This window comes from Pipistrellus kuhlii, unplaced genomic scaffold (assembly GCF_014108245.1).
Source record: "Pipistrellus kuhlii isolate mPipKuh1 unplaced genomic scaffold, mPipKuh1.p scaffold_m20_p_114, whole genome shotgun sequence".
In the NCBI taxonomy this organism is placed as follows: domain Eukaryota; kingdom Metazoa; phylum Chordata; class Mammalia; order Chiroptera; family Vespertilionidae; genus Pipistrellus; species Pipistrellus kuhlii.
Window position 1 is genome coordinate 400,693 of NW_023425421.1, and position 14,841 is coordinate 415,533.

A 14,841-nucleotide genomic window follows, 5' to 3' on the forward strand; every position below is an offset into this window, starting at 1 on the left:
TCCCTCTTCCTTCCTCTCTGTAAAAAGAAAATCAATAAAATATATATATATTTTTTAAAAGAGAGAGTGATGGGGGCTGAGGCCAAAAAAGGGGAAACAGAGGCAGAGCAAGGAAGCAATGGAGCAGAGCAGAGATGGATTCATTGGCAGACAGACTGTTGGGTGACCCAGGAGAGGGCCCCAGAAAACCCTGCTTCCTCATTTTTCGAAGGATCTCTCGGGAATCCCAGCGTTTTTTCTCCTTCCTCTCTCACCGGCGAGGCCTAAGGAGGACCTTCCCCCGGGGAGTGGGGGCTCCGGGTCACAGGCGGGAGCTGGGGCCGCCCTGTCCCTTCAGCCCTAATTGCCAGGATGTCACGTTGGGGCTTCGACGAGGGGATTAGGCAGATGGGCGCCCCTCCCCCTCCCAGCCAATGTCACCTCCCTGCGCCCCGTCCCCCACCCGGGCCAGGATTACCCTCCGAGATCCAGGCCACATGGCAAATGACATCACTGCCAGCCGGGGCTTAAAATCTCCCCCTGTGAGGGGACCCGTCTCCTTCAGCCTCTGCCATCTGACAGCTTGTCCAGGTCGGACGTGGGCCCTGTCCCTCCTTTCTGAAGGTAAAGGGCTGCAGGAGCCCCGGGGCAGCAGGGATGGGTGTGAGACAGGGGGCAGGAACGGCAGAAGTGGGGCTCCTTGTACTCCAGACTGCTTCCAGGTCTGATGGCAGAATCCCACCTGGAACAGAAGTTCCATCCTGAAGGTCGGGGACCCCGCTGGGTTGTGACTACAGCAGAGAGAATGAGGGTGGATGGGGGGGGGGGGGGGGGGCATGGCTTGGGAACAATAGAAGAGCCAGGGGCAATGACCCCTCCAAGCTCTCTCGGTTTCCAATGCTGGGGCCTCTCGCCCGCTTGACGGCACCTAGCCCCTCCCTGTGGCCTTTTCTTAAAAAGTCATCACCGCCTGAAACTCTCTCATCCTTTGTGCGTGTGCCCACGGACCGCCTGTCTCCCCCACGGAACCTGGATTTCCTGCCATGCCTGGCCTGTGCTGGGGAAGCCTCAATGTTTGTTGAGTAGATGGATGAATGACAAGTAGAACTTGAGGGCCAAGGTGTCCGGGCTGCAGGAAGGAGGGAGCGGAGACTGAGAGAATGTCCAAGGGGAAGGGGACGATGTGGGGGTCACAGTGCTGGTGAACTGAGTATGTGGGGACCTCACGGAACCCAGAGGCTCTTGGGTAGTGGCCATGCACCTCAGGTCCTGGTCCCACGGATGGAGGAGCTCACAGGCCACGGAGATCTGATGAGGGAGGACCTTGAATGAGGCTGAGCGGGGGCGGGGGGAGAGTCCCACCAAGGATGATATGGAGCTATTGAGTCTGGATGGAAAGCCCACGCTTTCTAGCTGTGCAGACACCTGGGCCTCAGTCCGATGAGCTAAGGCAAGCCAGTGCCACTGGCCTCATCCTGCTTTGGGGGCATCCCGGTAGATTTGAGGGTCAAGGGCAGGGCTCTGGCACCTTTCTGTGCCATACACACCGTGTGTGATCTTGAGGACGGGCAGAACCACACTCAGCCTCAGCGCTCTCATTGCAGAATTGGACGTCCGGGCTCCGTGGGGTGGCGGTGAGGGTCCTCAGAGGCTGCGTAGCTTGGCGGTCGGGAGGGCACAGGCTCAGGGGACAGGCGCTGGCTCAGCACTGGCTCTGCTACCGCCGACGTGTGAGACGGGACCCGGGCTCCACTCACAGCTAAGGTGACCAGACATCCCGCTTTTGGTGGGACAGTTTCGATTTTTAACAATTTGTCCCGCATCCCACCGTGTTTTTTTAAAAAAAAAAAAGTCCCAATTTTTGGAAAGATTATTTTAAATCTTTTGGACTTTTTTAAAACACCGCGGGACGCGGGACAAATTGTTAAAAATCGGAACTGTCCCGCCAAAAGCGGGACGTCTGGTCACCTTACATAAGCCTTAGTTTCTCCCTCTCTGAAGTGGGATGATAGGGAAGTTTTCACCGGAGTTATTGGTCCCAAGATCTCATTCTGAGGCCCTGGCTGCCGTGTCCGAGCCGTTGGGCACCCCACCCGGAGGTTGCCTGGTTGTGGCTGCCTGGCCTGGGAGGCCGTTCCTCCCCGCCCTCAGGCTCAGTTTCCCCGCCTGTAGAATAGGATGATCTCCATGAGTCCCCACAAGGGGGGCGCAAGCCTCCAGTAGGAGCCTGGGCCCAGTGGCTGCTGAACCCCAGGAGCTCTGAGCACCCGCAGGGGTTCCCCAGGGCAGGGACAACGGTCTCCCTCTCCCTGCTCTTTGGGATTCTGAAACATCGTGGTCTTGACATTCACCCGGCAGGCTGGTCACGGGGCTGCTGCCAGGCTTGTGGGGATTCTAACAAAAGGCGAACGTTGTTGTCTGAGCTCCTTCAGGCCAGACCCACAGCCTCCGCCCGGGTGGCAGCTGAGGGAAGCAGCCCTGATGGCCTGAGAGCATCGGCTGCCTCGTTGCCAAAACCCGGATTCTTCAATGCGTGTCCACTATTATTTTTGTTTTATTTTTTAATATATATTTTATTGATTTTTTACAGAGAGGAAGGGAGAGGGATAGAGAGCTAGAAACATCAATGATGAGAGAAACATCGACCAGCTGCCTCTTGCACACCCCCTACTGAGGATGTGCCCACAACCAAGGTACATGCCCTTGATGGGAATCGAACCTGGGACCTTTCAGTCCGCAGACCAACGCTCTATCCACTGAGACACACCGGTTTCGGCATTGTCGTTATTATTTTTTTTTATTTAATTTTATGTATTGACTAGAGAAAGAAGAGGGGAGATAGGAAGAGAGGGGAACATGAATTTTGTTGCTACCCTTATTTTTATATATATATATATATATATATATATATATATATATATAGATTGATTTCAGAAAGGAAGGAAAGGGGAGTGATAGAAACATCATTGTTGAGAGAGAATCATTGATTGGCTGCCTCCTGCACACCCCACATTGCAGATCGAGCCCGAATTCCAGGCATGTGCCCTGACTGGGAATCTAACCCTGACCTCTTGGTTCATAGGTCCATGCTCAACCACGGAGCCATGTCGGCTGGGCAGTTCCCCTTAGTTATGCATTCACTGGTTGATTCTTGTATGTGCCCTCACCGGGATTCGAAGCCACAACCTTGGCATATCAGGACGGCACTCTAACCACTGAACTACCGGGTCAGGGCTTGTTATTATTCTTTGCTCAAGTCTTGTCTGCTGTCTGAGGAGTGGACAGACCCTATATCCGGGAGGTCATTATCATTATCAGCTGCTGGATGGGGAGGGAGACTCACATTCCCTACCCATAGGACGGAATCAGCCAGGGAGAGAATCCCAGGCTTCCGGGGAGGCCAGCCGCTGGCACAATAACCCAGTGGGGATTCCAGGGCGAAGACACCAGAGGTGGATGCTCTTGTTCTGGGCTCAGCAAATTGTCTGGAGCCGGACACGTTCATGATTCTCCGTGTTTTCACTCTCCGGAGGTTCCGATGGAACATCATTGCTCTCTGGAGAAGAGAGAGAGGACACAGGAAGCTGGTGGGGTGGGATTGGATGGGGGGTGCCTGGGAGAACAGGGACGTCAGGAATTCCCCAGGAATCCAGGGGCCTCATGCACAGCCTGGGCACGTCCTGGCACCTGGCCTGCAGATGTTTTTTTTTTTTTTTTTTTTTTTTTTTTTTTTTTTTTTATTTTCCACAGAGAGGAAGAGAGAGTGATAGAGAGTTAGAAACATCGATGAGAGAGAGTCATCGATCAGCTGCCTCTTGCACCCTCCCTACTGGGGATGTGCTCGCAACCAAGGTACATGCCCTTGACCGGAATCGAACCTGGGACCCTTCAGTCTGCAGGCCGACGCTCTATCCACTGAGCCAAACCGGTTTTCGTAGCATGCACATGCTCTTATCTGTAAAACGGGGACATCCCATAACACAGGCTGTGCTAAGGAGTCAGTGACATCTCCAAGGAGAAGGCTTGGGTATGAGTGAGCTACGGCTGTGTAACAAACTGCCTCCAAACCTGGAAGTTCAGAATGGCCAAGATTTAGGATGTCCCACGGTTTCTGAGGAACAGGAGTCCAGGAGCAGTGGGACGGCCTGGTTCGGGCTCAGGGAACTCAGGCCCCCGTGTTCAGAGCTCCCCCAGGACTGTATGATTGAGGGGTTGTCTGGGGGCTCATTCCCATGGCTGCTGGCAGGAGGCCTTGGCTCCTGGCTGCGCAGACCTCCCCATGGGATGGCTTGTCTCCCTCCAGGGAGAGAGAGACAGCCGCAGAAGTAGCTCTGTCGTTTCTGTGACAGCCTGCTGGTTGCACACATCAGTCCTGCCCAGTGGGAAGGACAGTGCGAGGGTGTGAAGTCCAGGATGAAGATGATTGGGTGCTGCTAGGTCACCCATAGAGCCTTAGAATGAATGTTGCTGCTTCTGCTGTTACTATTATCAGCACCGAACCTCCCCAAGACCTTCCCATTGGGTCCTACGTAGTCTTAGTCCACGTTCCTTCTTTTTATTAAAAATATATTTTTATTAATTTTTTTTCAGAGAGGAAGAGAGAGGGATGGAGAGTTAGAAACATAGATGAGAGAGAATCATCGATCGGCTGCCTCTTGCACGCCCCCTACTGGGGATGTGCCTGCAACCATGGTGCATGCCTTTGACTGGAATCGAACCCCGGACCTTCCAGTCCACAGGCTGACTCTCTATCCACTGAGCCAAATGGGTTTCAGCCCATGTTTCCCCTTAATTATTCCTTCTAGTCACTCTGGACACCTTGCTTCTCCTCCAAGAAAGAGAACCAATCCCAGCCTCCAGGCCTCTGCGCCTGCTATTCCCTCTGCCTGGCAAAGCCTGGGCCCCGAGGTCTGGCCATGGCCGGCAGCACCAAGGTCACAGCCTTACTGAGAGGTCTTCCCTGCTCTGAATTAGATGCCTTGCTCTCACCCACCCCCCGCCATGATGATATCACCCCCGTCTAATTTTCCTCGGAGTTCCTGAGACTCTGAAAGCGTTTTGATTTTCGGGGGTGGCGGGGGAGTGGGCCTACTTCCTTGGGCAGTCTACTTCCTTGTTCCCTGCCCACTTCCCTGACTGGAACCTGGAAGTTCACTCCCACGAGAACAGAGAGGCTGTGTGTCTTCTCGCATCCCTCATGGTGAATACGCTTGCTTTTCCAATATTCATTGGGGTGCTCGCTTCGGCAGCACGCACACACTAAAATTGGAACGACACAGAGAAGATTAGCATGGCCCCTGCGCAAGGATGACACACAAATTCGTGGTGTTCCATATTTTAAGAACATGTACTTATCAGGGGCGCTGGGAACACGGCAGGGACGGAAATACATCTCGTCACAGCACTCGGGTGGTTGACAGAGTTGGGGGAGACAGAACGTATGTGTGTTGTACTTCATACGTGCAAAGTCCTGAGCAACAGGACAGGAATGAGCCTGTGTGTATGTGTGTGTGTGTGTGTGAGAGAGAGAGAGAGAGAGAGAGAGAGAGAGAGAGAGAGAGAGAGAGAGGAGAGAGAGAAAGAGAGAGAGAGAGAGAGAGAGAGGAGAGAGAGAGAAAGAGAGAGAGAGAGAGAGAGAGAGAGAGAGAGAGAGAGAGAGAGAGAGATGAGAGAGAGAGATGAGAGATAGAGAGAGAGAGAGAGAGAGATCCAGCTGAGGGTGTGGGTGGCCTCCCTGGGAAGTTATGTTTGAGCTGGAACCAGAGGAGGAGTGGTTCGATGCTGAGGGGACTTGAACTGGGGACAGGCATTCCTGGCTCAGGGAACAGCACACGCTGTCCCTGGGAATCTGCGAGGTAACCTTAACGAGGACAAGGCCCTCGGAAGGTTCTCATGGATTTTTTTCTTTCTTTTCTGTTGTTATTGTTTTTAGAGTTTATGGTTGCTTTTGTTTTCGAAAAGGTTACCTGTATAAATTGGTTAAGAAGTTATCCAGTCCTGGCCGGTGGCTCGGTGGGTTGGAGCATCGTCCTGTAGATGGAAAGGTTGTAGGTTTGACTCCTGGTCAGAGCACACACCTAAGTTGTGGGTTTGATCCTTGGTCAGGGGCATATGGAAGGCAACTGATGGATGTTTCTCTCTGAAATCAATAAAAGTTTTTTTTTTTTAAAGAAAAATATTTTTAGATTTCATAGAGGAAAGGAGAGGAACAGAGAGATAGAAACACCAATGAGAAGAGAGAGGATCATTAATCTGCAGCTTCCTGAATGTCCCCCACTGAGGATCAAGCCTGCAACCTGGGCATGTGCCCTGACTGGGAATCGAACCATGACCCCCTGGTTCATAGGTTCATAGATTGATGCTCAACCACTGAGCCACGCTGGCTGGGGAGAAGAGCTTTTATTTGATGTTGTTAACCCTCATCTGATGATATTTTTGTCCATTGAGAGAGGAGGAGAGAGAAATATTGATGTGAGAGAGACACATTCATTGGCTGCCTCCCACACACGCCCCAACCAGGGCTGGGGAACCAACCTACAACCCTTGGGTGCAAAGGGCCAATGTTCTAACCACTTAGCGCACCAGCCAGGACAACAGTAAATTTTTAAATTTTATTTTAGAGAGAGGAAAGGAGAGAGAAAGAAACACAGATTGGTTGCCTCCTACATGTGCCCCAACTGGGGACCAGCCCCAAACCTGAGTATGTGCCCTGATTAGAAATGGAATCTTCCACCTTTTGTTGTATAGGATGATGCTCCAACCACCGAGCCACACCGGCCAGGGTTCATGAAATTTTGGGATCCTTAGCAGCACGTCATTGTTTAAAAATATATATTTTTTATTGATTTTTTACAGAGAGGAAGGGAGAGGGATAGAGAGTTAGAAACATCGATGAGAGAGAAACATCAATCAGCTGCCTCCTGCACACCTCCTACTGGGGATGTACCCACAACCAAAGTACATGCCCTTGACCAGACTCGAACCTGGGACCCTTCAGTCCACAGGTCGATGCTCTATCCACTGAGCCAAACCGGTTAGGGCAGCAGGTCATTTTTTTAAAAAAAATATATTTTATTGATTTTTTTTGCCCCCCTCCCTCCTATGCATACCCTCCCTCCCCAGAGTTTTATGTCCATTGGTTGATCTATTATCTCATTTTTATAGAGAGAAAACTGAGGCACAGAGGCAAAGAGGCTGAGGCAGGATTTGAACCCAAGCCTTCCTGTCACCCCTATGTAGCAAAGGAGAGTTTGAGCCCTGTCCGCCCCTTCTCTTGCAGGCCCGCTCCCCGGGGCCCCGTGTCTGCGGAGATCATGATGGCGTACATGAACCCGGGGCCCCACTACTCCGTCAACGCCTTGGCTCTGAGCGGCCCCGGGGTGGACCTGATGCACCAGGCCGTGTCTTACCCGAGTGAGTTCAGCCCTCCTCCCCGCACCAGGGCCGGCCCCCTCTTTGGGGGCCTCTGGGGTCCCCTGTCCTCAGGAAGAGGATGGGCACCCACAGGGGTGACATTAGGGCCGCACGCAAATGCAAACACCGTTCCATGCGGCTTGGAGGGAAGCACAGGGACACTCCTAGGATGTAGGACAGCGGTTCCTTCTGGGGTGGGGGAGCGGGGAGCAATCTGGACCAGGGACCCAATGGGATTCCAATCCATTAGGGAAGGGAGCTCTCCATTCTTTGGCATTATTTGTTAGCTGGGCTTTTTATCATCATTATTATTATTGATTTTTTACAGAGAGGAAGGGTGAGAGATAGAGAGTTAGAAACATTGATGAGAGAGAAACATCGATCAGCTGCCTCCTGCACACCCCCCGCTGGGGATGTGCCTGCAACCAAGGTATTATACATGCCCTTGACCGGAATTGAACCGGGGACCCTTCAGTTCGCAGGCTGATGCTCTATCCACTGAGCCAAATCGGTTTTAGCATTAGCTGGGCTTTTTCACCCCATTAAATTGAACATGATGGACCTTGATAGGCTGGACATGGTTGGATACCCACAATGTTATGTCTTAGTGCCTGAGGAATTTTGGAAAGGGGACAAAAAAATAAATAAATCCATACACCTCCTTGCAAGGCTAACACCAGTTCTCCTCAGGGTGAGGCCTGAGCCCAAAGATGGCAGGCAAAAGGGGCCCCATTCCCAGGGGCAGAGGGAGGCCTATAAGGTCAGGGCAGATGAACGCCTACGCCCACGCACCCTCAGGGCCTCACACCGGCTGAAGGAGAGAATGAGGGGCCTGGTCACCTGATTGTTGTATAGAATGATGCTCCAACCAATGAGCACCATTGTCCCGCCCCCCTACCAGGTGCTCCCAGAAAGCAGCGGCGGGAGCGGACCACCTTCACTCGGAGCCAGCTGGAGGAGCTGGAGGCCCTGTTCGCCAAGACCCAGTACCCGGATGTGTATGCCCGCGAAGAGGTGGCCCTGAAGATCAACCTGCCCGAGTCCCGGGTTCAGGTGGGGTTTCTGTTTCCGGGGCCCCTCCCAGCCCTTCCTGGGACCCAGAGTGAGGGAGGAAAGAGAGGTCCCAGAGTGACCGCCACGGTCCTAAAGGGGACCTACAGTCCTCGCCCCGTCCCTGGCCTCGTCTCTCCCACTCCTACCCTTCTCACTCCACCCCAGCCACTGGCCCCTGGGTCCTCCCCTAACATGCCTGCAAACACACTCTTTAAAAAAAAAAAAAAATATATATATATATATATATATATATATATATATATATATATATATATAATTTATTTTTTACAGAGGAAGAGAGAGGGATAGAAAGTTGAAACATCGATGAGAGAGAATCATCGATCAGCTGCCTCCTGCACACCCCTCACCAGGGATCTGCCCCCAACCAAGGTACATGCCCTTGACCAGAATCGAACCTGAGACCTTTCAGTCCGCAGGCCGACGCTCTATCCACTGAGCCAAACCGGTTTCGGCTGCAAGCACACTCTTGCCTCAGGACCTTTGCACTCTCTGTTCCCTGGAATGGCTCTTCCCCATCACCTATTCAAGACCTTTACCAGCAATCTTTCCTCACCCCCAACTCTACTGCTCCCCATTATGCTGCTCAATTACAATAGTTCTTCTATAGTATGTATTGCCTTCTAAAATAGTCTGCTATTTACTGAATTATAGTTTATAATCTGTCTCTCTTAGCTAGAATGTCAGCTTCACGGATGTAGAAGATGGTTAGTTCATGTTTACTAATTGATTGAATGGGTGTGTTTGTATGATTGCATGTATGTACACATGATTGGGTGGATATGTGTGTATGAATGTACAGTTATGTGTATATCTGTGTGACTGTATGTATGCATTGGAGGATGAATGTATTTATGTGCATATGAATGACTGGATGGATGAATATATGTGTGTTTGTATGAACATATCCTATATATAATAAAAGCCTAATATGCTAAGTGTATGGTCAACTGCTTGGCCGTTCAACCAATCAAAGTATAATATGCTAATGACATGCTAAGGCCGTTCAACTGCTTGCTATGACGTGCACTGACCACCAATGGGGGCAGATACTCTGACCAGTAGGTTAGCTTGCTGTTGGGGTCTGGCCAATTGGGACTGAGTGAAATGGGCCGGATATGCCCTGGGTCTCTTCCACGGTCCCTCCCCAGCTGGCCAACCTCCTGTGTTTCTCCCTGGCCCTGATCATGCACTGGTGGAGTCCCTCGGCCTGGCCTGGCCCCTCTCACAATCTGGGCCTCCCTCAGGGGATGTTGGGGGGCCAGTTTCAGCTCGATCCCACAGTAGGAGCACCTCTCAGCCAGGATCCGGGGAACTGTTAGAGATTTGAGAAACTTCAGGAAACCTATAAGTAAACACAATCTGGTTCCTGTTTGAATCCTGATTTTGGTAAACCAACAGTAAATTACTTTTGAGAAAGTTGGGGCAATTTGAAACTTGATCTGGCAAGCATGGTGGTGGTGGCGGGAGCCTCTCCCGTCTCCGTAGCAGCACTAAGGATGTCCGACTGATGGCTTAGGGTCTCTTGGGAATCAGTCGGACATCCCCTGAGGGCTCCCAGCCCCCCTCCCCAGTGCATAAATTTCATGCACTGGGCCTCTAGAATATGTATAATTGTATGTATGAATAGATGGGTGGATGGATGGATGAATGGATGGATGGATGGATGGATGGATGGATGGATGGATGGATAGATGAGTGGATGGATGGATGGATGGATGGATGGATGGATGGATGGATGGATAAATGGATGGATGGATGGATGAGTGGATGGGTGGATGGATGGATGGATGGATGGATGGATGGATGGATGGATGGATGGATGGATGGATGGATGGATGGATGGATGGATGGATGGATGAGTGGATGGATGGATGGATGGATGGATGGATGGATGGAGTGGCCCATATCTGGCTGTAAAGTGAAAAGGTGTGTCTCTGGCATGTCTCACCAATAAGAAGCATCATTCCTGAGAACCAACTGGGCTTCCCCCCACATTCACCCCTGCCCCCCTGCGCTCTCCTCTTCCCTCCCCCACCCCAGGTTTGGTTCAAGAACCGCAGGGCTAAGTGCAGACAGCAGCGGCAGCAGCAGAAGCAGCAGCAGCAGCCCCCAGGCGGGCAGGCCAAGGCCCGTCCTGCCAAGAGAAAGGCAGGAGCATCCCCGAGGCCCTCCGCTGATGTCTGTCCAGACCCCCTGGGCATCTCAGATTCCTACAGCCCCCCTCTGCCCGGTCCCTCAGGCTCCCCCACCACGGCGGTGGCCACTGTGTCCATTTGGAGTCCAGCCTCGGAGTCCCCTTTGCCCGAGGCACAGAGGGCCGGGCTAATGGCCTCAGGGCCTTCTCTGACCTCAGCACCCTATGCCATGACCTACGCCCCAGCCTCCGCTTTCTGCTCTTCCCCCTCAGCCTATGGGTCTCCCAGTTCCTTCTTCAGTGGCCTGGATCCCTACCTTTCTCCCATGGTGCCCCAGCTGGGGGGCCCGGCTCTCAGCCCCCTTTCTGGCCCCTCCATGGGTCCCTCCCTGGCTCAGTCGCCCACCTCCCTGTCAGGCCAGGGCTATGGCACTTACAGCCCGATGGACAGCTTGGAATTCAAGGACCCTACAGGCACATGGAAATTTGCCTACAACCCCATGGACCCTCTGGACTACAAAGATCAGAGTGCCTGGAAGTTCCAGATCTTATAGAAGCGTCTTCTCCGCCTCTTGTGTACGTCTCCTCCCCGAAGCTTAGGTACCTGGACGGCAGCTCTGAGAAAGCAGCAGGAGGCAGCCATCCTGCCGAAGGCCGTGGCCACATGGACTTCCTGAGCAGCTTCACACACCACAGTCCACCCCTTTCCTCTTCAGCGGGGCTCCTTCAGCAGGGCTCCATAGTTTTCTCAACCCAGCATGACCTCACGCCGATCCTAACTGGCATTTTCAAACACGAGCCCCAGACTCCAGAAACAGGCATGGAGAACTTGCCCTGAGATTTAAATGAAACCAAACTCTCTGTGGATTTGGGGGTAAATGTTTAGGTGGGAACCAAGATGCCCTTGAACAAACCCGTCGGGAGCCTCGATTCCCTAACTTTCCATTCTAGGCTCTTCTTTAGCACGGGGCTAGGGATCCTGCTAGAACTTCCAAAGACAGGCTTTACGAGGCCCCATCGTGGAGCCTTAGGCCAATTATACAGTTAAATCAAGACCATGTATTTGGCGATTATAACCAACTCCACAAAGGACAGTTACAGGGTAGGTACAGGGGGCTGTTTGCTATGTGTCTAGTATCTATTTCTTAGTTTCTTCTTAAAGATTCTTCGTCGGCCAAAACCGGTTTGGCTCAGTGGATAGAGAGTCGGCCTGTGGACTCAAGGGTCCCGGGTTCGATTCCGGTCAAGGGCTTGTACCTTGGTTGCAGGCACATCCCCAGGGGCGGGTGTGCAGGAGGCAGCTGATTGATGTTTCTCTCTCATCGATGTTTCTAACTTTCTATCCCTCTCCCTTCCTCTCTATAAAAAATCAGTAAAATATATTAAAAATATAAAATAAAAAATAAAGGTGCTTTGTCGTTCATTCATTCATTCATTCATTCGGACAACGGGAATGGGCACCTTTGGTAGGAGAATGGAAGGCAAGTTGCCTGCTCCTTGTCTATATATTTTTTCCTTTTGTTGTAAGGTTGTCTAAAGGTGAAGTTCACCCAGACATGGGAGGGACTGGGGTAGTTTCCAGGGGTGGACCAGCTCTAGCTGTGGGTATTTCGTAGAGAAAAAGGGGTGGACAGGCTCCCGACCTATCAATACACAAACGTTGGGATAGGGTGAGAACTGGATTTGGAGGGAGGCCCACATTTAAAATAGACAATTCCCCTTTAAGGCTGTTTGCTCGCAGTTTGATTGACTGGACGGGCAGTGTTTGGCCTGTGGATGTTTCCCTGGGACAACCACCCTATCTCTTTCAATATAATTTGACCCACAGCAAAGAGAGCCTGTGAGAATTTTAGGAAAGAGTCGGGCATGTTGACATTCTTGGAAGCTGGATGCTTTGGCCTCTTCCTCCTGACCTGACTTCTTTCATTCCTAGCTTAGGGGAGGCAGGAGCCGGGAGCCTGTCCCTCGTGGGTTTCAGGTACACGGTGAAAGAGAGTGGGGTGGGAAGCCAGTGGTATGAATGGAAGATGGCTAACAACTCACTCTCCAGGAAGAGGAAGAGCCCTGATTTCTAGTGTTTGCCAATTACTGAGGTACAAATACTCCCACTGGGCTGAGTTGCACAAATCTGAGGTCACTGAACTCAGAGTTGGGAAGAGACATGTGTCACCTGTGCTCCTGACCTGGCAGGAACAGGTTCCAGGCCCCCAGAGCAGGAAGGGGTATCAGGAGGAAGCCACAGTGTGAGAAGAGGCTGGGAGGCATCCGATGATTTTTCTGGGTTCAGGCCAAGAGAGGTCCCCAGCCCTGAACCCCCCAAGGAACACAGCGTGGTCACCAGAGCCCACAGAAATGTCTTATTCAACACAACACTTGGTCCTCTCTGTGAGCCTGAGCCCTGCTGGGCTCTGTGACATTAAACCCAGGAGAGGCTAGAATCCAGAGTGGGAGACACCGATAAGCAGAGGAGGGTGGCACATGTTGGGGTGCAGGCTGGGGGGATCCAGGCAAAATTCACAAGGGAGGGTGCGGCAGAGGCGACGTTGTGCTCCGGACTGGTGCCCTATGTGGGGACCAGAATGCTGTGTCAGTTATTCATTTTGTAGACGCTCCCACGCTCTGTGCAGGAGGCTGGGATCTTGGGTGTAAACGACTGAGTTCCCCCATCCCCGGGGAAGGTGTATCTGTGCACGCAATTCAAAGGCAGAGTGATAAGAGGGTCTGGGAAGGGCTCGATGGGTGGACCTGATGTTCTGAAGGAGGCTGGAAGGCCACAGAGCCTGGGGACACAAGGATCCCTTTCTTGGGGTCTCCCAAGACTTCTCAAGGCGTTGGAAAGAGTCAGGGTAGATCTGTTCAGGCCGTTCCTGGGATAACCTCTGGTTCTCCAGGCGTCGATGTCAAAGGATCTACTTTCCAAAACTGGGAAGAGTGACAAGGGAAGTGGGGACAGAAGGAAGGGACCCCAGGCCCTCTCTCCTCCCCTTTCCCACTCCCTGGAACTCTAGATCCCCCTTCCTTGGCCCCTCACAGAGTGAAAATGATTAAAATGTTGAATCCCACTTAAAGTCTGGGTGATTTTTTATTTTTATTTTTTTTAATATATTTTATTGATTTTTTTACGAAGAGGAAGATAGAGGGACAGAGAGCTAGAAACATCAATGAGAGAGAAACATCGACCAGCTGCCTCCTGCATATCCCCTGCTGGGATGTGCCCGCAACCAAGGTACATGCCCTTGACTGGAATCGAACCCGGGACCTTTCGGTCTGCAGACCAACGCTCTATCCACTGAGTCAAACCAGTTTTGGCTGAGTGGTTTTAAAAATTTCCATGGAAGGGCAGGCCCAAATGGTAGAAACAGGGATTGCTCTGTCCATGCTCTCTTCCCCGATCTTCTGTCTCCGGGGGGAAGGGCCCATCCACCTGCTTCCTTCATCTTTCCCTTGCCACGTCCCCAAGGCCACTGATGCAGGGACATGGGCTCCAGATGACCAGCCTTCACCTGCCAGGGCCTCGCGGGACCCCCCATGCATCCTGCCTCAGCGGCCCAGGGAATGAAGCCCGCCCCATCAACCTCTGTGGCTTCATCCTTTCTCCTTCCATCTCTTGTTCTTGGGTCACTTTCATGTCTCACCATTTCTCTCCAGTCTCTTCTTTTCTCCATCTCACTCCATCTGAACTGTCTCCCGGGCTCCCCAGTCTGTTTCTTTTTGCTGTATTTTTTGCCTTTCTCCTTCTTCTCCTTCCCTTTGCCTCTACCTTTCTGTTTCTCCACCTCTGTCACCCTTTCTGCTTCCGTCCCTCTTGAGTGCTAAGTCCCATGTTGGTTGAACACAGGATTGATGGGGATGAGACAGACTGCTGGTCACATGACCTTGGCTGATCCATTTTCCCCAGCCAGTTTCCCCACCTGGGGGCACTGAGAAGACCTACTTTGAGAGAATTCAATGAGATGATTATATTAAGTAGGTGGTCCCGGAGACAGGTCCTATACATGTTCCTTCATTTCTTTTTGTGGTTAAAATACACATCCCGTAAAACTTACCATTTTGAAGTGTGCCGTTCAGGGGTATTAAGTACATTCACAGAAGAAGCCAGACACAAAAGGCTATGTAGTGTAGGATTCCATTTCTATGAAATGTCCAGAACAGGCAAATCCATAGAAATAAAAAGCAGGTTAGTGGTTGCCTGTGGCTGCGAGGAGTGGGGGGAGGGGAGGAACTGCTTAATGGGTATGAGG

At 51.9% G+C, this 14,841-nt stretch overlaps 1 protein-coding gene and 1 non-coding gene across 2 annotated transcripts; both read left to right on the forward strand.

The window, feature by feature from the left end:
* The first annotated feature begins 336 nt into the window (after nucleotides 1–336).
* CRX (cone-rod homeobox) lies at nucleotides 337–11,767 on the forward strand. The gene is given in 5 exon segments (XM_036432637.2): nucleotides 337–445; nucleotides 448–577; nucleotides 7,235–7,392; nucleotides 8,294–8,445; nucleotides 10,507–11,767. Coding segments are annotated over 5 exon segments (1,182 nt in total). The 5' UTR covers nucleotides 337–351; the 3' UTR covers nucleotides 11,155–11,767.
* On the forward strand, nucleotides 5,213–5,319 carry LOC118716004. Its single transcript, XR_004987031.1, has one exon. It is a non-coding gene; the product is annotated as a U6 spliceosomal RNA (small nuclear RNA).
* Nucleotides 11,768–14,841: the final 3,074 nt, after the last annotated feature.